At 47.3% G+C, this 21,965-nt stretch overlaps 1 protein-coding gene across 3 annotated transcripts in view; it reads left to right on the top strand.

Annotated features, from left to right (window-relative positions):
• Positions 1–21,965, top strand: part of RGSL1 (regulator of G protein signaling like 1) — a 93,798-nt gene that overhangs the window by 70,793 nt on the left and 1,040 nt on the right. For 2 of the 3 annotated variants that reach the window (XM_048495796.1, XM_048495797.1), the window contains 7 exons: positions 4,991–5,186; positions 6,871–7,009; positions 10,834–10,958; positions 13,266–13,384; positions 15,292–15,384; positions 18,927–18,993; positions 20,223–20,314. In XM_048495796.1, the coding sequence (XP_048351753.1) occupies positions 4,991–5,186; positions 6,871–7,009; positions 10,834–10,958; positions 13,266–13,384; positions 15,292–15,384; positions 18,927–18,993; positions 20,223–20,250 (767 nt within the window). In that variant the 3' untranslated portion in view covers positions 20,251–20,314. Of the gene's footprint in view, positions 1–4,990; positions 5,187–6,870; positions 7,010–10,833; positions 10,959–13,265; positions 13,385–15,291; positions 15,385–18,926; positions 18,994–20,222; positions 20,315–21,965 lie in introns of those variants that run through there. The other variant, XM_048495798.1, reaches the window with a different exon arrangement.

Below are 21,965 nucleotides of genomic sequence, written 5' to 3' on the forward strand. Positions count from 1 at the left end.
ACGGTTCAGAGCTGATCCGAGGGGAGGGATGAGGGTTGAAACCCTGACTCGTTTCCTGCCCTGGAGTGTGACATGGAATTCAGGCAACCAATCAGCACTGCGATGCACATGCAGCCTTTCCTTGGTTTCACTTCCGCTTTTGCGATCGGCCAGCAGAAGGGGATGCAAACATTAAACAGTCAAACGCGTAACTTTGAATCGTTCATGGTTTACACAGGTAACGATTAACTGTTTGCACAGTTAAACAGTTAAACGTTAAACTTTTACACGCTGGGTTTTTTTATCACACCCCTACAATGTACGTTTCCGCAGTGGGAAAAGGTCCCACCCCATCAAGGCACGCCAGCCAATCAGGGGGGACCGGCGAAGCAAGCTCGCCTTGTAGTGGGGATTGCTAAGAGTTCTGCAACCGGGTGTGTCTGCTGTGTGCTCGCTGCGGTGGGGAGGGAGAAACTCCAATGAAGAGAACACAGTTCCACAACTAACAGGTTTGGATCTGCGTGCAAATTTCAAGTGGGGATTCGACCTTTGACCTGGATAGCCCCAGGCTAATCTGATCTCATCAGATCTCAGAAGTTAAGCAGGGTTAGTCCTGTTTAGTATTTGGATGGGCCACCTCCAAGGAACACTAGAGTTGTGATATGAAGACAGGCAATGGCAAACCACCTCCAAACGTCTTTTGCCTTGAAAACCTTACAGGTTCCCATAGGGCAAGAGTGACTTGACAGCCCTCCCCCCCGCAAAGGAGCAACATTTGGGATGTCCCGTAGCAGAATAATCCTAAACTGGGTGACCTTGGGCTAGTCACAGCTTCTCGGAGCTCTCTCAGCCCCAACTACCTCACAGGGTGTTTGTTGTGAGGGGGGAAGGGCAAGGAGATTGTAAGCCCCTTTGAGTCTCCTGCAGGAGAGAAAGGGGGGATATAAATCCAAACTCCTCCCACTCCTCCTAAACAGAGTGATATTCTTCTAAGCCCATTGAGTTCAACAAACTTAGAAGGGTGTAATTCTGCTTAGAATTGCACTGTAAGTTTAGTTAGGTGTGCAAGCAGAGTTATCAGATGTGACAACATGGTTACATGGAACTCCTGGGACGCTGAGAAATAAGTGAGCATAGAGGGTAAAAACAGTGGCCTTTTCTGCCCAAGTCTCCTAAAACATTTGTTCGCACTCACCCCCTTCAAACGATTCCTGATTGCTATTTTCTGACTTCCCTGGTTTCCCCCCCAGTGTATGGACAAATCAGTGATTCGTGCTTCAAAGCCTCGTGGTACAATTCCTTGAATCTTCTGTAGTCGATTCTGTGAAGATAAGCCGCTGCCCCCCAATCTCAAAAATGCTCTGAAATGGTCCAAAAACAGGGCAAGGGGCTTCTTCAGGCAAAGAGTGGTCTCACAAAATGGCATCTTAAAGGGACAGCGCACAAATGAAGCTTTTAAAAAACATTCAGCCAAAAGAATCACAAGAAAGGGGGATTCATTTAAAACGGTTTGAGGCTAGAAATAAAATGTTTTTTTTGGGGGGGGGAAACTGTGGAAATTCACACCATAACACTTCCCCCCCCCCAGTCCTGAAAATGTTTTATTTGTGCTGTGTGGAAATGGCCATTGATTCAATGAAGCACAAACTATTTGTCTTGCTCTTTTAAGATGTTCGCAGATTTTGGGCCACTGTGTTCATTGCCTGTGATTTATTTGCTCCTTGATGGTGCCACCCTAAGCAATTTAAAGATCTCTCTGCTGAGGGTAGCTGTTGAAACTATTCAGAAAATGCCACTGGTACAGAATAGAGTTGCTTATCTACTGATCAATGCCCACAGGGGTGGCCATACAGTACAGTAAGCCTTTATTGGCATAATAATAACAGAAAAAAGAAAAAAAATATGAATATAACAATAGGTATAATAATAAGAGCATAAAATGCATAAAATAAACATCATAGAATATCTATATATATAAACGCGAAATTCCACTCACTGACTGACTCATCAACAGAACTCAAAAACCACCGAAGCCACACACATGAAATTTGGCACACCTGTTCCTTACATACTCCAGGTGCTCACTAAGAAAGGATTTCCCAAAATATTCACTTCCACTTGATTTATTACCTATTTACTGTTTTCACTGCTCATCTCTGGCCATCTGCGCGAACATTCTAATGGCAAACCAACCCCTCAGTCCACAGACATGCTGCACGAACATTCTAGGGGTGACAGTTAAACACCACCAGCTTCATGTCCTTCACCATAGTGTGCCAACTGCACTCTAACACCGCCCTCCACAATGCATGCGAACCTTTCCCTTCTGCTGAAACCGCTACAGGGAGAAGAGGAATTAAACGCAGAAAGTGCTTTACACACTGCATTAGAAAAAGACAACTACAGGAAGCTGCTGCAACATATGCGCAAACCAACCCCTCAGTCCACAGACATGGCCAGAGGAAGACATGCATGTCACCCCAAAGTTCACAAACAGGCTGCCAAGAAGTATGTTGAATGTCACCCTGAAGTTAACAGACAGGCTGTGAAAAAGTACTCCTCCACCCATCCTCATGTTAACAACACCACTCAGCCAAATACTATCAAAATAGATTACAAACTACACTATCACCTTGGGCTACTAAACACGGTCGGGTTTCGCATAGGCGGACATCAGATCGAGCCACTGTGGAGACAAGTTTATTGCTGTCTGCCTCCGATCACCCTGTTCTTGGTGTCGTGCTCTGAAGTGGCAGGATGAGTCCCAGGAATGTGCTGCAGTGGCGGTACAGTCCAGCTCCCAGCCCTTCAACCCTACCCTGAACCTCTTCACAGCCTTCTCACTCATCAGCATCCAATGGCAGAACACTTCCTTTCTGTATCCCGAAAATACGACTGCTTCCAAATGTCTTTTGGAACCCATCAGGTGAAAGAGAGTAATAACACATTGCATTAGAAAAAGACAACTACAGGAAGCTGCTGCAAAATATGCGAAAACCAACCCGTCAGTCCACAGACAGGCTGTGAGGAAATATGCTGCATGTCACCCCAAAGTTCACAAACAGGCTGCCAAGAAGTATGTTGAATGTCACCCTGAAGTTAACAGACAGGCTGTGAAAAAGTACTCCTCCACCCATCCTCCATGTTAACAAATACCACTCAGCCAAATACTATCAAAGGATAGATTCCATAAACTACACTATCACCCGGCTACTTAAACATTTGTCGGGTTTTGTATAGCGGACATCAGATTACTCATTGTGGAGATAAGTTTATTGCTGTCTGCCTCCTATCAATTTGTTCTTGGTGTCAAGGTTTGAAGTGGCAGGATGAGTCCCAGGAATGTGCCAGTAGTGGCGGTAACAGTCCAGCTCCCAGCCCTTCAACTCCCACCTCCTGAACTCCTCTCTACAGCTCTTCTAACTCATCAGCATCCAATGGCAGAACACTTCCTTTCTGTATCCCGAAAATACGACTGCTTCCAAATGTCTTTTGGAACCCATCAGGTGAAAGAGAGTAATAACACATTGCATTAGAAAAAGACAACTACAGGAAGCTGCTGCAAAATATGCGAAAACCAACCCGTCAGTCCACAGACAGGCTGTGAGGAAATATGCTGCATGTCACCCCAAAGTTCACAAACAGGCTGTAAAGAAGTATGCTGAATGTCACCCTGAAATTCATAGAGAGCCTGTGATGAACTATGCGTAGCAAAGCACGGGTACCCTGCTAATATGTATATATAATTACGGATGACTCTGAATTATTTCCAAAAGAAAATTTGCAACCATCACACAGAAAAAGGTGTCTGGGTTATCTAATGAATAAAGTAGTCTAAATAAATCAGGGAGATGAATTTGGAATAAGAGGGTAAGGTTCACAAACTTAGATCTAATTCCCTCAGATCTAATGCAATAATTGGTGGGCCAAGGATTCAACTTATCCAGTACTGCAAGGACACAATCTGTTAGACTTTTCTATATTGTTGAGTCTGCCTAACAAAAAAGCAGAAGGCATAACATTAAACCTAGCAAGCATTAAGGCTCTCCTTTGAACAGGGTTAACTAAGCAGAGTAAAAAATGCGGCATATACAAATGTGGCCATGACAGTCTAGTTTTGCAGCCCTCTGCAATGACCTTCCAAAAGGCCAACGGAAATCAGCAGCTGTCCCTCCTAGGAACCAGCCAGGTAATAACCAAGATACCATTTCAACTGCAGGTAGAGGGTATGCATCCCACCCAGATTTGTTTCTGGCCTGTTGCTTCACTATGGATAAGACTGAGATGGTCAGACTTTGACTCCAAGGGTTGACCGTATAGGACAGTGGTGGTGAACCTTTGGCACTCCAGATGTTATGGACTACAATTCCCATCAGCCTCTGCCGGCATGGCCAATTGGCAGGGGCTGATGGGAATTGTAGTCTATAACATCTGGAGTGCCAAAAGTTCACCACCACGGGTATAGGATAGCTTTTGACCTGGTACTGACCTTCATTCTATACCACGATCTAGTTCTCTATTTCACATTTTTGTAATGAACATTCCAGTCTTTGTAGTTTGAGTTTTATATATTTGAGACGTTGGGAAATAGCTTAGCTACAGGATGCTTCAAAACAAGAGATGCTTAAATTTCCAGAGGGAGCATAAGGAGGGTTTCCTCAAGGATATCTTCCATCCTCTGATAAGAAGATACATAGGCCCTTTCCCCACTTACCGTTTGTGGCGCGCTACTCTCAGCGCGAGTCATTTCTGGTGCAGGGGTGGTGTTTCCCGGCTTTCCCCACTGCCCCGCGTTCTGCGCAGGGTCATCAAAAGGTGCCGTTTTTTCAGCGCCAGAAATGACACACGCTGAGGGGACGCGAGAGCAGCAGAGTCGGGGCGGCTGTGTTGTCGCCGCCCGGACTCGTGGGGAGTGCTGCTGGACCCCGCACTATTTGGGGAGAGTAGCGCACAGCAAACGGTAAGTGGGGAAAGGGCCATAGTAAGCCCAACAATGGCTTTCTCTTTTCAGATTTGTCTCCCCAGCCTACGTCTCATCAGCCACGACAAAGCATTGCAGGAATGAGTGGCCGACTCACTGGATCTTCTGCCAGCCCCACCACAGAAGATGCTGAACTTCCACCAGTGAAACGCCGAATATTTCCTGGGCGCATCATCTTTGTTAATTTCCTGGTCAATGATCTTTACTTTTACCTGGAGATGGAGAGGTGTGTGAGCTTGTGTTAACTGGATATGTCTGAGAAAAGGATGCAGTGAGGCTATCGTGTCCTCCCATCTGCTCATAATATGGAGGAAGGATTTACTTTGCTATCCGAAGATGGGACCACTCCTGCTCAGGGTGCCCTGCTACAGAACACTCATCACTCATACTTGTGGGGAAATATTTCTGCCATAGCCAAACCATTTATTAGCACATATGCAGAAACAAGGAAGTGTGAGGCACAGCATGGGATCTGTACGCTGGGCAACCCCAAGTGCTGTCCCCAGGAAGTCTTCCTTCCTCCAACCCCTTGTTGGAGGAAGATGTCACCCTTCACATGGTAGACCTCAGCTGGGCAGTTGTCCCTATGCTGAATATATGTTCTTGCTCCTGGGCGCAAGCCTTGGTGGCCCCCCGCTGGGTGTTCCTACCCCTGGCTTGCTCCGTCTCATAACCTCTCTTGGAGGTTCCCCGAAAGGGGTAGATCCCTGGCTCCCCTCTCCCACAGATCAGTTCCCATGTGCATGTACCTGTCTGGCCGTGACAAAGACCACATGCCTTTACAGTATCCAACTCAGGGGGAGAGGTAGGTAGGAAGCTTGCTGCCACTGCCCCTTCTGGTGATGCTGCCAAATGTCACGTTGGTGCGCACCTGACCCTTTTCCCTCTGCAAGGTGAAGGCCTGCCTCCCTTTCCACAATCCCCCTCCCGTCCAGCAATGGCAGCCGCACTTAATCTCGTCTGCGCTTTAACTGTAAAACATCTGCAAAGTTCTCCCCTCTGGAGAGCAACCAACTTGAAGTTGGTTGCTCTCCAAGTAACCAAAATGAAGAAAAGTGTCTAGAGCAGACCTGGGCAGATTGGGAGTATCAGCCCGGGGTCAATCTGCCCCACCCAGAAGGACTCCTTCTGACTGGGCCCCTCCTGCCTTGTGTGTGGGAGTGGAGGCGCCTTTGAAAGCCCCGCAGAAGCCGGTTGCGTTGGCTGCCGGCTTCTGCGGGGCTTTCAAAAGCGCCTCGCCCCCCTGCCTTTTGGCCCGGCCTTCCACAATATTTTCTGTTTCTTATGCGGCCCCATAGAAAAAACAATTGCCCACCCCTGGTCTAGAGTCATCAAGTGTAGGGAGGTAATGCTCAGGAGGAAAACGGTTTCCCAGTACCTTCTCCACATGCTCATTTTTCCTGGTAAAGGGGCACACAAGCAACCAGTGCTTGATATGAGAATGGGACCATTAGTGAGAAGCTGGTCTTCTATCATCACATCACACTTGGTAGCATCCACCCACTGCTTTGAGTTGCACTATATATTCTTAGCAAATACAAATGCCAGTTTGCTTTGGCGGCCTCATACATTCTGTACTTTACCAAAAACTGTTGGGACCTCCCAAGTATTTGGCAACAAAGTCCTAGAGGAGCTTCCACCTGTATTGGTCTCCCACTGGTCCTTGTAGTCACCAAGGATGAGCATGAGACTAGTGCTCAGTTTACGGAGCATTTTTTTTTATTATTAATGTGGGACTGTCCGAGGAGGAAGTATCTTCATTTCCCTGTGTGGTTCTTTTGCAGCCCGAATGTTCAGTCTGTAGACCCTGGCTTTGATGAGAGCCTGGCGTAGATTCTAAGCTGTGCCAGATGTTCCCATTACCCACCCACCCCTCTCTCTCCGTTTTCTGCCCTCTGTTGCTATTGCAGGTTTTTTCACATGGCTGATTCAGTCGTCATGATGGCTTCCATTGGGTTGTTCACAGAGAAAGATATTGGCTTTCTGAGATCTAAAGTGAATACCATCAACAAACTCTTCCTGAATTCAGATATCCCACCTAAACTGAGGGTAAGAGGCTTGGAGACAACACCTTCAGCAATACACTGGGGCAAGACTTCCCCAAACAGTGATATTCATTGCCTACCATATTTGAAGAAATATCACCTTTTGTACGCCCAGTGGTGGGATTCTAATCATTTAACAACCAGTTCAGTTCAGAGACCTTTATTAGGCATCAGGAGATAAATACAGATAAAAACTGTGTGATAATATAATCCGGGTACAATTTGACAAAGTAAAACAACTGCTCGTATTTCATCAAGTGCAAACTTCAGGGAAAAGATATAATAATTTTTTTAAAAAAAGGAGACCCAGAGGATTATTTCACAATATTGAGCAGGAATTTGGCCACCATTTCCAATTGCTTGGGATCCTCATTGTTCAAGAGTTGGTTCAGTTTAAAATTAGGGGGGCATGGGTAAACTGGTATTGGGGCCTCAAAAAAAGAACTAGGTCTGAGATCTGTAAATTTTGGGCAGACTAATAAAATGTGCTCCAATGACTCCTCAGAGGTTAAGTTATATGCACATGTACGCTTTTGCTGTAAGGATGTCTTAAATCTCTCCAAGGAAAATGTAAGAGGAAATGTATTAGTTCTCGCTCTGGCGAATAACCACCTCAACTTAGAGTCGAGCAAGATGTTTAAATATGCAAGTGTCCTGCATTTTCCGGGCATAATATTGAAATGAAAGGGAGAAAACAAGCTCCTTGCTGTGCTGACTAGAAATTGATGTTCCTGGTCAAATAACCGTTCCTTGATACGATAACATATCTCACTAGAGGGGAGCATAAAGAGCTGGTCCCAAGTGAAACCCAGGGAGGAGATCTGAAGCTCGATGTGGGCCCACCAGGCAGATGACTGAAGTTTGGGAAGGGTGCAATGGATGAGGCTGTTAGGATCATTGAAAAAGCATAACTGGATCCAGAATTTAAGGGTGATCCACCATGCCCTTGTTTCCAAGAGATGTTGTCCTGACTCGAGACAGAGGGCAGCATAGGGTACACAATGAGGGACCCCAAAAAGCTTGTATAGAAATTTGGATTGTATTCACTCCAGAGATATATGCCAGGCTTCAATCCATAGGGGAACCCCGTAGAGAAGTTGTTGGGACACCTTGGCAATAAATACCCTTAGGGCAGCTGGAATAAACTTGCCAACCTTAGAAAAAAAACCCTTTCAATGGAAGAAGAGGTAATTTGACAGCCCTTAACAACAGTTTCCCTATGCTGAGTCCAGCTGGCTTTATGATGGAAATTGATGCCCAGATATTTAAAGAACTTGACCTGTTCAATAGTGTCACTTTCCAAGTACCAGTTGGAGATCTTAAAGGTACTTGAGAAGACCAAGATCTTAGACTTAAGAGAGTTAATTGACAACAGATTGTTAACACAGTATTCGCTGCATTTAGATAAAAGGCGGGATAGGCCAACCTTAGTGTGAGAAAGTAGAAACACATCATCAGCATAGAGCAATATTGGCAGCGGCATGTTCCCTAAAGTAGGGCAGTGTGAGTCAACTGTTCTCAGGGTAGGAGCGAGGTCATTTAGAAACAGGTTGAACAGGAAAGGGGACACAACACTTCCTTGTTTGACTCCTTTGGTAACTCTGATTTTAGGGGTCAGTAGGCTGAGGGGCGGGCATTTCACTTGACAGGTATCAGAGGCGTACCTATGAAAACTGGAGCCCTGGGCAAAACCTGAGTTTGATGCCCCCCATGGGCGGCCACCCTCCCCCACCATGACCAAACAATGATTTTTTCCACTAGGTTGTTTCAAAGTCACCATCACATTATAAAACATCCCCCAACTCACAAATCTGAACACAGCAATGGGCCATGCCACACAGCAGAAATAATTTTTGGAAAACATTTTCAAAATGCTTTCAAAATGTTTTATTACTGCTATGAAAACATTTTATGATGTTGTATCCAGTCCCCCCAATTGGGGGAAACAGCATCCCTTTCAGTGCTAAAACTGGGGACCTCAGATTCTCCCTTTAAATCCATGCCGAAGGGGGTGGATTAAACAACAACAACAACAACAACCTTTATTAGGCATTGAGAGAATAAAAGAAAGAAAGAAAGAAAACAAGCATTGGCAGGAAGGGAGTGGATTTAAAAAGAGAATCTGGGGAAATTTAGGGGTTGCCTGTTGTTGGGGTGCAATTATTAAGATAGCAGCACCAAAATTTCAGAGTATCTTTGTGAGACCCTACTGATGATACCACCCAGGTTTGGTGAAGTTTGGCTCAGGTGGTCCAAAGTTATGGACCCTCAAAGGTGTAGCCCCATCTCCTATTAGCTCCCATTGGAAACAATGGGGGATGGGGCACTCCCTTTGGGAGTCCATAACTTTGGACTTCGTAAACCAAACCTCACCAAACCCAGGTCATATCATCAGGAGAGTCTCCCAAAAACTCCCTGAAATTTTGGCGCTGCTAGCCTAAAATCTGCGCCCCCTGTAGACCAAAAACAAAAAACACTGAAAATACAAAATCCCCCACAAACGAACCTGCAATTTTGTCGCCCACCACAAGGTTGTGCCCTGGGCAGCTGCCTACTTTGCCCAATGGGAGAAACACCTCTGACAGGTATTATTGGTGTGCAAAGCTTTTATCAGCACTAAGAGTCTAGGATCCAGGGTCTCAAGTTTCTGCCATAGGAGCTCTCTTGAAACTGAGTCAAAGGCCCCTTTGAGATCAATAAAGGCAGTATAGAGGTTGACTTTGCCTCTCTTAGTGTATTTGGAAATGACTATGTTTAAGACCATACAGTGATCTAAGGTGGAGTGCCCTTTTTTAAAGCCAATTTGTTTTGGACCCCAAATCCTGTTACTATCGATCCAGGATAGAAGTTTATTTAGTAAGAATTTAGCATAGAGCTGACCGGTTGTTGATAGGAGGCTACTGTAGTTGGCTGGAAGAATAGGATCTCCTTTTTTAAATATTGGTGTTACTATGGCATTGGTCCACGAGGAGGGGACTATGCGGTGTTGTTAACTGAAGTAAACAGTGAAGCTCCTTTGAGATCTCTAAAAGCTATCTGTTTGCCTTTGAGATCTGTCAGATCTATCTGTTTGCCAGGCCTTCTGGTGAGGTTTAAATGGCAGGAAGCTTTTAAGAGGGAAAAGAAGGAGAACTGGGGGGGGGGGGGCTTTTTATTTTATTGTTGGTTTTAAAAGGGGACTATTACCATCAGCCCCTTAAAACAAGAGGGAACTAACTAACTAACTAACTGAATGAATGAATGAATGAATGAATGAATGAATGAATGAATAGGACACACAATGTTGAGTCTTAAGATGAATGGCACAGGATGGATGCCAGAGGAAGGTTGACCGGGGAAGATTCAGCTGTGGCAAGTGTCCCCTGGCTAATGCCTGATACATCACCAACCACCCCTTCACTCCCAGTCAATAAAGGAGTTTTGCATCTGGTGGATAACTGATTGTGAACTTCTTAGATGAAGTAAGGGTGATTCATAAATTCACACATGGTCGGAGCAGACAGCCCACCCACAAAGGGAAGGCAAGATTGATCCAGCTTCCATATTACCGGCATTACCTGCATGGCAAGTTAAATTAACAGATTCAAGTAGCGAATGAAAAACCCATTGTGATAACTCTGGTCTTCTCTGTCTTCTCTAGACATCAACAGATTTCAGAATTCACCTCCAACACTGGGAAATACCCTTTAGTTGAAAAACATAATCTTATAGGTTGGAAAGCTCTGTTGGTTTCTTTCGTGCCTGCTTGTGGGCTGTTGATTGTTTTGTGTCTAATTGGGGACATTTGCCAGTTTTTTTTTTAAATGGGGTCATTCCTTCTGCAATCAGGTCAACCTTACCGATGCACAGGCCAATCAACTCCGCAATTCCATCTCGGATGGTGTACTGAACAGGACGCTGTTCCATAGTGCCATGCTTGTTATACTCCCAGTTTTATTGCACTTCTGGAAGAAGTAAGTGTCTTTCTCTCTGAGCAAGGGAAAACAAGAGGAGAGGAAGCCAGTGGGTCTGGACAGACTTGCTGAATCTAGCTCAGATTTGCCTTTTCAGTCAAGTTCAGGTACTATTGGAATCAAATCCAGGTATTGCCACAATATTGCCTTGAACCATGTGATTGTGAAGGCGATCGGGTTAAAATAATGCATATCACTATCGGTTGGCGGATTCATGGTACCCCTTTGGCAGGTGCTTATTTAACCCAGTAAGTTAATCTTTGATAGCTGTGTTTGCACTTCCAAGCTATTGCCCAACAGCAGCACCAGCGACGTGAGAAACTCTGAAATCTTTGCAGAGTGCTTTTGTAGTCTTTTGCTCTGTGCATCTCGTGACTCACCCAGCTGCCTGCAACCCGCCCGCCATGTGCAGTGGTCTCTCCAGATAGTAAGGCTCTTGGTGGCTTAGTGGCTAAGAGTGGGTGGGAGTTAATCTGGAGAACCAAGTTGGATTCCCCACTCCTCCATATAAGTGGTGGACGCTAATCTAGTTAACCGAGTTTGTTTCCCCACTCCTCCACATGAAGCCTGTTGGGTAATCTTGGGCAAGTCCCATTTCTCTCTGAACGCTCTCAGCCCCACCTATCTCACATGTCTGTTGTGGGGAGAGGAAGGGAAGGAGTCTGCAAGCCACTGTGAGACTCCGTACAGGAGAGAAAGCAGGGTATAAATCCAAACTCCTCCCCTCCTCCTCCTTCAACAGGGTAAAGGCAAAAAGACTGTCAGAGCCAGTGTGGTGTAGTGGTTAAGAGCAGGTGGATTCTAATCTGGAGAACTGGGTTTGATTCCCCACTCCTCCACCTGAGTGGCAGAGGCTTCTCTGGTGAACCAGATGTGTTTCCACACTCCTACATCCCTGCTGGGTGACCTTAGGCTAGTCACAGGTCTTTGGAACTCTCTCAGCCCCATCTACCTCACAAGGTGTCTGTGGTGGGGAGAGGAAGTGAAAGGAGCTTGTAAGCCATTTTGAATCTCCTTACAGGAGAGAAAGGTGGAATATAAATCCAAACTCCTCCTCCTCCTCCTCCTCTGTATGTGGCTAGTGGTCAGGGCCTGGTTTTGTAACCCAGGAGTTACACAGGCCTGCAGTAACTACAGATGAATATTTTCTAATTTCAAAAGAACACTGCAGTGGCGGACGTCTGCCGTGTTTCATCCCAGATATGTGCTAAAACGCAAAGCAGACAGTTAGAATGACCTTCCAGCAGGGCCAGCCTGGCCCTAGGGCTGTGGGGGCGAACTTTTGGCACTCCAGATGTTATGGACTACAGCTCCCATCAGCCCCTGCCAGCATGGTCAATTGGCCATGCTGGCAGGGGCTGATGGGAATTGTAGTCCACAAACATCTGCAGTACCAAAGGTTCGCCACCACGGCCCTAGGGGAGGGGAGTTTGTTGTCAAGTCACAGCTGACTTGTGGCGACCTCTGGTGGAATTTCCAAGGCAGGAAACATTTGGAGGTGGTTTGCCATTGCTTGCCTCCGCGTCATGCCGCTGGTATCCCTTGGAAGTCTCCCGTCCAAATAGTAGCCAGGGTCAAGGAGGCAAAAGTTAAGGGATGCAAATGGGTGCAGAAGAAGAGTTGGTTTTATATCCCCCCTGTCTCTCCTGTAAGGAGACTCAAAGGGGCTAACAAACTCCTTTCCCTCTCCTCCCCCCCCCCACAACAAACACCCTGTGAGATAGGTGGGGCTGAGAGAGCTCCAAAGAACTGTGACTAGCCCAAGGTCACCCAACTGGCACGTTTTGGAGTGCACAAGCTAATCTAGTTCCAGCCTCCACAGCTGAAGTGCCAGAGCAGGGAATCAAACCGGTTCCTCCGTATTAGAGTACACCTGCTGTTAACCACTATGCCACTGCTGCACCACTGCTGTTGACAAGGGAGGGGATTCACAGGCAACAAGTGAACCCCTGTACGTGGCTGGGGGGAGGGTTGCGTTCAGTTCAGTAGTTCATGAGTTGCGTAGTTGCATCCAAAAGGAAGATGTGTATATGTGTATGAAATGCACAAAGGTTTGTACCGAGAAAGTGGGAAAGATACGATTTTAAACAAAAATAGAGGCACCAAATACTTGTGCAGCCAATTCTCCTTTGGCGTCATTTCTGCTGAAGAGCACGCCCGAGCTTCTGAGCTGACGTGGCGTTTGTCTGGGTGACGGTGGTCCATTCAAAAATATCTCTTGGCCCCATTTGTTTGAGACTCTCCCAGGCAGCACATAGGTTCCAAACCTCAGTTGACGTAACAGCTATGTAATCCTTTTCCTTGCAGGTATTGCCTTTGGAAGGTAATGAGGGGGTTCAAAAGACCCAAGACTGAGGAATCAGTGGTGGTTCCTTCACCAACTGCCCCTAAGGCCCCTCAAAGGAAGTTCAGTCATTACAGTGGAGGTAAGCAGTGGAAAGTGCTTTTGAATTCATTAAGTCTTCTGGGGCGTAGATACCATTTGGCCCTGACCTGGATAGCTCGGGCCAGCCTGATCTCGTCAGATCTCAGAAGCTAAGCAGGGTTAGCCCTAGCAAGTATTTTGATGGGAGACCACCAAGGAATACCACGATCACTATGAGGAAGGCAATGGCAAACCACCTCTGTTAGCCTCTCGCCCGAAAAACCCTACTGGGTTACCGTAAGTCAACTGCAACTTGACATCACTTTAACCATATATATTGTTCTTGACCTATTGCCTGCTGTTGCGTTACAATGTAAGGCCTTTCAAAGTATCTTGATTGTATAAACATTCACCCTGTTCTCGGATCTGAGAATCCCCGCTGTTTCTGAAAGCTCAGTAAATGTGACTTTCCCCCTCCCGTTACATGGAAAGTGAAGATGATCCCTATGCATTAGCATTTCCTCAGGTTTTCTTGTTCCTCCCAGACTTTCCCTGCCCGCACCACAGTAAGTCCTCCCTCTCTATTGGCCACGGTTTTGGGACCATCAGGTTCTCCCGCTGGCTTCCTTTTTCAGTTTTCATGTTTAAAGTCTTTCACTGGAATGGTAAACCCGGTGAAACTGACAAGGCTAACTTCATTGAAAAAGTTCTTGCTGGCCTTCCTCATCTCTCGTCCCACATCCTGGCTGCCAACGCCTCCCTCCCTCCCTCCCTCCCCCCTCCTCTCTTGCAAGACTTTAGGTTTGTATTGACCAGCATTGCAGCCCTTAGCATTGCAAGTAATGCGAGCTGTTTCTACGAACTCTCAATAGACAAGATATGCCCTCCCCTAAAAATCAGCGGGCAACTTCCCAAAATGGAGGTCGCATGGCAACAACAAAGAGGCAGATAAGCAAAATGGACAATCGGCTCAGATAGGGAAACAAAAAAGAATGGTGTAAACAGAAAAAAAGAAAACCCAGTACAAAGTAAAGTTAGAGAATTGAGAGAATCAACTTCTCAGCTGTGAGGTGGGTGGGGCTGAGAGAGCTCCAAAGAACTGTGACTAACCCAAGGTCACCCAGCTGGCTTGTGTTGGAGGGCACCAGCTAATCTGGTTCCCCAGATAAGCCTCCACAGCTCAAGTGGCAGAGCGGGGAATCAAACCCTGTTCTCCAGATTAGAGTGCGCCTGGTCTTAACCACTATACCATGCTGGCTCCTTCCATGCTGTAAATGGCCTTCCATGCTGCCAACTTCTTGTAAAAAGCCAGATACTGGCTCTTATCCTGCTACTCTGCCATCCACTGACCCAAGGACTCTTTTTGTTGGAGGATAAGGCTTCAAACTTGGCAGAGCCGAGTGATAGGAAGCAAGCCAGATTCTCAAAGGAGTCAGTCCATAGTCCAAGGGACCCTACTTTTGTTGAGCCTACGAATGCTGTTGGAATTCTGAGGGCAGGTAGTGGGTGCCACCACAAAATGGCTGCTGCAAGAAGCATGGCCAGTCTCAAAATACAAGGAGGTTCAAAGGCAAACACCTGCCAGTAAGGCAGCTGTTTTTCTATCATCATCATCATCATCATCATCATCATCATCATCATCATCATCATCATCATCATCATCATCATCATCATCATCATCATCATCAATCAGCCCATTCTACAGGAGAGAATAACCAATCAGTCTTGGACTGAAGAGCAGAGCAGTCCCAATGGTTGCTAATTGAACTAGCTGATAATTGGATAATTGCACTAGTGTTCTGGCAGATATGTGGGTCCCAGACCCATGAGGCACTGAATGATTTAGCCGGAGTGTTTTGCGTGCATCCCATCATGGAGGCGCCTGGATATAATAGTTTGTAGAAATGTGTGATTGAGGGTTTTGGAAAGCCTGTTGCGTTACATGTTCTGCATTGTCTTTTCAAACAGAGGACCATCCAATCATCAGGTATACTTTACTCAGAGGGATCCAGCTGCTGTTACCGCAGCCGAAGTATGAGATTGAAATCCCTGGAGAGAAGTGTAAGTTAATGGTGCTGTAGAACAGCAGGGGCTGATGAATGGAGCCGAGCTTGCTTTTTCAGCTACCTCCAATTTGCCCTAAAGACCTACAGGATGAAAAAGAAGGGGAAAGTGTTGTAATGATATGACCATTGCCTGACTCCCGGTATATATGAGGATGGCAAAGTGTGGATAGCTTTAGCAGCAGATTGGACAGATTCATGGAGGGAAATGTCTGTCAATAGCTACTATCAATGTGAAGGAAAGAGACCCTCCACGTTCAGTCGCAGCAAACCTCTGAATATCAGTGCTAGTAGGCAACATCTATGACTGGTTTTCAACCTTTTCGCATCTGTGAGCATTTGTGGAATTCTGACAGGGTGGTGGATGCAACTACAAAATGGTTGCCACAGAGGTCCGAGTCAACCACAAAATGGCTGTCTCACAGGGATGTAGCTAGGGAAAATGGAGCCTGGGGCAGACTGAGTTTTCTGCTCCCCCATGGGCCCTGGGCCCCCCATGCCTTACTTACCTTAGCTGGTGGCAGGGCCTGGTGGGGTGGGGCTGGGCCAGGGGCACCTTGCAGTGGCCTCTGCTCAGGCCTGATGGGGCGAGGGGGAAGAAGGAGGAGTGTGGAGGTGATTTTCTGCTCCTCACGTGACCCCAACAGCATCCGCCCAGTGTGCCTGTCCCCACCTGGCCCTGTTGTAGCTACGCCACTGCTGCCATAGGAGGTAGACCCACACGCTATGGAAGCCTGAATGCTGGGGAGAAGAAAACGAATTTTGAAACATACTGGAAAAGTGAAATGAAAGAGAATTAAACCAAAACGGGGACAGCAGCTGCCACTGAAACATTATTTTAATTTGTCCAGGCAATTGGATGTCCAGGGCCCAGTCAGAACCCCTGCTGGGCAAGTGCCCTCTTGGTGGGCACCAGAAAAAGGTGTTAGTGGATGCCATGCACCCACGGGCACTATGTAGGGGACCCCTGCTCTAAGCCCTGTTTATTGGTTCTCCATTGACAGCTGCGTGAATCAGGCTGCTGGACTAGATGGACCGGTGTCCGATCTGGCAGGGCTTTTCTTATGTTCGTTTCAAGGCACATGGTGACTGTTCTAGCTGGAATTGGCTGGGTAGCCTTTCCGGGGGGAAGGTGAGGTGTCAGGAATGTGCTTTTATGACTTACCACATCAGCTTTAAGCTGGGTACAAGGTAGTAGTACAGGGAATAGACACAAGGCAAGTTTACACAGAGTTCCCGAGTCTCAATCCAACCATCTGTGCAGGATGATGACGTAGGAACTTCAGGTATGATGGTCAAGGTTGCTGCAAAGCAAAAGTCTGTTGAGCTCGGCACCAACTCTTTTAGGGAGTAAAAGAAATACATGACTACCCACCAGAGGAAGTAGGGATGGAACTTGATATAGACTTGAGATCACACAAAGTTCTCCATACAGCTGTAGGAATAGTTACTGGGGGCAAATCATGGGCCCAGGAACTCAAAGAGAATGGCATCCTTGAAAACAACGTGTCTGCTGAGGCCCACGAGGGAAGTAGAGAACCACCGACCTCGACCACACTAATGCTGGAAGAACATCAGGAACAGTGTCACCCAGAGCAATCTCCAGCATTTCCCTTGGACCAAATGGCACAATCCATTTTCTCCCAGGGAACTGCTGTCCATGGTCTACAGATCAGCTGTAAATCTGGGTGTTCTCCTGGTTCCACTGGATGTTTGGCAGGGTCCTCTGCTCCACCATCCAGGCTGGGCTTTTTGGGATTGTGGGAGGGTGGAAGGAGCCGGGAGGGCGCTGGTGGGCCCAGCGGAGCAGCAGGTTCCAAGGCCGAGCTGGGCTCTTGGGGCTTGTGAGAGGGAGAGGGTAACTGGGAGGGTGCTGGCGGGCCCAGTGGAGCCAAGCTTGCTCCTGGGTCAGGGGAAGGCAGGCGGGCTAATAGATGGAATGTCGCGCATTGGTGAGTCCTGCTTGCCAGTTGGTGGAGGGTTTGTCGTCTTAAAATTCCATCCCATAATGAATTATATGTTAGAATTTCTCTGTTTGTTCCTTTATTTGGGGGGGAGGAGGAATCTTTAAAGCATTGAATGTGGGGGGGGGGGATCGCATCATGGCACCCAGGAAGTGTTTTGAGGGGGTGAATGAGACCGACAGTTTTACAAACATTTTAGGAGGTGTGTGCAAAAAGGGCCCCGAACCGGCCAGTTCTTCTTCCCTTTCCTGGGAAAGAAGGAAGATTGACAGGCCTGGTCAGTGTCAGACTCTCGAACGTGGAAAGAAAAAAAAATGGCACAATCTGTACCAAACACCAGGACTGGCTCCAATAACATCAATAATACTATCTCCTCCCCAGACGCATCAGATGTCCCACTTACTAAGGTGCAAAGTGGTGGAAACGGATGTATATTTCATGACACCAACAACTCCCTGGGTAAAAGACGAACCGTGGCCAGCAGAGAAACCACCGTGGGCCAGGGAGCTAAACACCCATTGGCAGAGTCCTGGACTTTTCGTTCTTGGATTTCATAGAATCACAGAGCTGGAAAGGGCCACACAGACCATCTAATCCAACCCCCTGCTCAATTCAGGATCAACTTAACCATCCCTGATTTGTGTTTGTCCAGTTGCTGCTTGAAGAATGCCAGTGAGGGGGGAGTTCACCACTTCCCTCGACCCTCAATTCAACTGTTGCACAACTCTTACTATAAAAAATTTCCCTGGGATCTCACAGCTGACTGCAACTGGTCAGCAAGAAAGAGGTAGGGCTTGGGTATGCAAACTTGGCCAGAAAGTATTGTCGAAGGCTTTCACGGCTGGATTCAACTGGTTCTGGTGGGTTTTCCGGGCTGTGTGGCCGTGGTCTGGTGGATTTTGTTCCTAACGTTTCGCCTTCATCTGTGGCTGGCATCTTCAGAGGTGTATCACAGAGGGAAGTCTGTTGCACACTGTGTCGAGGGCCCCTTCCGCACACGCAAAATAATGCATTTTCAAACCACTTTCACAACTGTTTGCAAGTGGATTTTGCTATTCTGCACAGCTTCAAAGAGCACTGAAAGCAGTTTGAAAGTGCATTATTCTGCATGTGCAGAATGAGCCTAAGTGAGAAGGGAAAGTTTAGTGTGGTATATTGTCCATGTCCCAGGGTGGGGAACCAATCATTCCACCCAAACACTTAATAATGAAACAGACTTTTCTCTGTGATACACCTCTGAATGCCAGCCACAGATGCAGGCGAAATGTTAGGAACAAAATCCACCAGACCACGGCAACAGAGCCCGGAAAACCCACCAGAACCAGTTGGCCAGAAAGATCCACTCAAGGTAGCTGATCCCAACACCAGCCAATCCCAGCTTTCTTCCTCCGGTCTCACAGCACTCATTAATGAAGTAACATAATCAGTGAAGGTGCCCAGCAGCTAGATAGAGGCGCTTGTCTCACCTGTAGGCTTAGTGGTCAGAAATGAGAGAGGAAAGAAATGGGTATCTTTGAGAAAATCACACCCAGGGAACACCTGGAAGGTAACAGGTTGCCTCTTTCCCCCTCTGCAGCTTCATCTGCAAGCCTCCCTGCGTCAAAACCGTCCGTTTCAGCCATGTCAGTCTCCCAGTCCAAAAGGTAAGTGTGGTTTGAGATGTCTCATTTCAGGCTGGAACTGATGTTGGGCAGCCCAATCTGGGGGGGGCGGGGGCATGGCCTGAAAACAGCACGGGCCTGCGCCAATGCATTTTCCCACCCCACAGGTTCACCAGTGGGGAGGGGGAAAAGTGCAGGGGGCGGGAGCTACACAGTTACTGACCTGGAGGAGACTGCTCCTTCCCATGACACACGGGCATAACTGAGGCCCCCTCATAACTGGTGGCGGGCCAGGGGTGGAGCTAATTTTAGTCAGTTTCCACCGGATTTTTAGTTCTGGAATGCCCTGCTGTGAAGGGGAAAAGGGGGGGGGGTTCTTGTAACGTACCGAGAAACAGGGTTCTTTAGTCCAGATACTCTCCAACAGCTGAGTTTTTAAGATTTTAAAAAAGAAAATAGAAAATAACAGAATGCAAATAGGCTTCCCTCAGCTCTAAAACAGTTCCAAGCATATGTAAGCAACACCCTTGAAGGCATGAGTTGAATCTTAGATTAGAATTTTAGAATCTGAATCTGTCTCTCTGGTCCGGGTATTTTTATGGCATCTTCCTCCCTGGTTCAGGAAGAGGGAGGGTTAATTGAGATCTATCTGTCAGGTCCCAGGATACAGCCTAGTGGCATTCAATTTCTGTTTATGTAAATGCGAACATAGTTTACAGCTTTAATGAGGGGCAAGAGGTCTAGTTGTTTGTGACCTAGCCATGCCATGTCAAGAAAGGACCAAATTCTTGCCATGCTGGGTGAATTATTTCTAAGTAAACTTACACTTTCTTCACACCTCCCTCCCCAGAAGGAGATATACACCACAGGAAATCATGGTATAAGACTGTTCGGCCTATGGAGCTATTCGGAGGACAGTTGGGTTGTTTGATTGCCCTCCTTCCTGCACCACCCAAAACCCCTTTGGAGAGGGCATGGTGCTGCCTTTACTGTGCTGTCCCCAGCCGCCACTGAGCTCCCTGTCCAGTTACTTGCTGTTCACTCTCCGATTTCCCTCGTTGATTCTTGTGGGCCTAACAGCCTTGACTGTATCCATTTTTAAGAATCAAACTTTCCGAGACTCAGGACTGCATAAAAACCAAACTGATTTTGTGCTGTTTATACATTGGGTTGGGTTGGTTACGTCGGGCTGAACATTTGCATGCGACGAATCGTACACGTGCAATAGGTCCTTAGAATGGTTAATGACCAGTTTTCTTTTTCCTGTGCAGGGGATCGGTTCTGGAGATGTTAAGATGATTGTGGTAGCCAGCCCCACTGTTTCTTGTCTGGATTATTCCAAACCTTTCTCACCATGTGACAGGTCAGAATTGGGGTCCTGTCTCTGCAGAGGGGCTACTGTATTAGAGTTCAGATGAGATAAAGTGAGGTTTTTCCTCCCCTAATTAAGTGTGTGGTAGACATATCATTTGTGGTGGCTTCTAATCACCACAATGGATGACCTAGAACAGGGGTCTGCAGCCTTCTGCTCTCCAGATACTCTCCAATTGGCCATGCTGGCAGGGGCTGATCGGATTTGTAGTCCATGAACATCTGGAGAGCCGCAGGTTGCAGACCCCTGACCTAGAACAAACAGAAGTAAAGGATATCCAAAAACTTCAACATGACAGTGTCAGTTGGCTTTGGATCCCATCCAGCTAGAATACTATTTCAGACTTCAACAGAAAGGACAGAGAATGTGTTTGGTGTGCCTGCTCTTGGACAGGCTGCAGTTCAGTGGCTGAATAACTCACTTGCTTGTGGAAGGTTCCAAGTTCAATCCCTGGCATCTGCAGTTTCAAAAGGAACAAGTAGTAAGGGAATTGAATGCTTGAGAAGAACAAGTAATAGGTGAACTGAAGGCTTGAGACCCTACAGAGCTGCTAATTAGACCTCTGTACTAGAGACAAGTGTGTGTGGCATCCAGATGCGTATCTAGGGAAAATGTAGATTGGTGCAAAATCTGAGTCCTTCCCCCCCGCATATGGGTGGCCGCCCTCCTCCACCACAACTAAACAATGTTTTTTTGCACCAAGTCTTGAAGTCAGTGTATGGACCTGGGGGGAAGGAGGAGGGGTGTGGGGGGTGATTTTCTGCCCCCCACATGACTAAATGGCTGCAGCCCAGGGACATTTGACCCTATATGTCCCCCTGGGCGGTACGCCCCTGATGGAATCGTTACAATAAATCACTTATCAAGAATGGGAAACATAATGCATCAGTGCATCAGATGAAGGTTGCATTCTCAAATAGTTAAGACCATGGGTCTTAAAAACAATGTGGCATTACAAATTGTGTCTGAAGAATGTGAACAGTGAAGGAGGTGCTGCTGTAGAACTTCTGTGACCGTCAGGGCCTTTGTGTATTCTTGCATGAGCGGAGAGAAAGCAGTCCTTTTAAGTGGCTGCTAGGAACAAGGTGTCCTTGTCCAAGAAACTCCCATGCATTATCAGGTACCAGTACAATTTAGGATTGCCAGGTTCTCCCGGTAACAGGCAGGGGGCAGGGGGACTTATTGGTGGCACAGAAGGCCCAGGCTAGTGATGTAGCAAGGTTGCTGGCGATGCAGTGATATCACAGCTCACACGAGAAGTGACTTCAGCATGACTCTGGGAATACTCTGGTCTTTGAGCAAACCTCCATGCTTTTCCCATAGAGTTTTGCTCAAATACCAGAGTGTTGCCAGTACCGTGATGACAGTGGCGTATCTGACAGAGGGACATGGGGAGGGGGGTCAATTGACCCCGGGCACCATCCATTAGAACACATGGGGGGTGCAAAATCGCCCCTACACCTCTCCTGTAGAGAGGCGACTCCGCCCAGGCTGGGAGCCTGCCACAGGCCTGCCGGTCGCCCCTTGGCCCATCCCCGCCAGGCTGCCCGCAACCGCCACCACCCTCCTCCACCAGCTGCACAGGGAGTGACAGCTCATTGGGATGCTTCTAGTTTTTTGCACAATTTTTGCTCTGTTGGCC

The sequence above is a fragment of the Sphaerodactylus townsendi genome, linkage group LG05, assembly GCF_021028975.2.
Source record: "Sphaerodactylus townsendi isolate TG3544 linkage group LG05, MPM_Stown_v2.3, whole genome shotgun sequence".
Taxonomy (NCBI): Eukaryota; Metazoa; Chordata; class Lepidosauria; order Squamata; family Sphaerodactylidae; genus Sphaerodactylus; species Sphaerodactylus townsendi.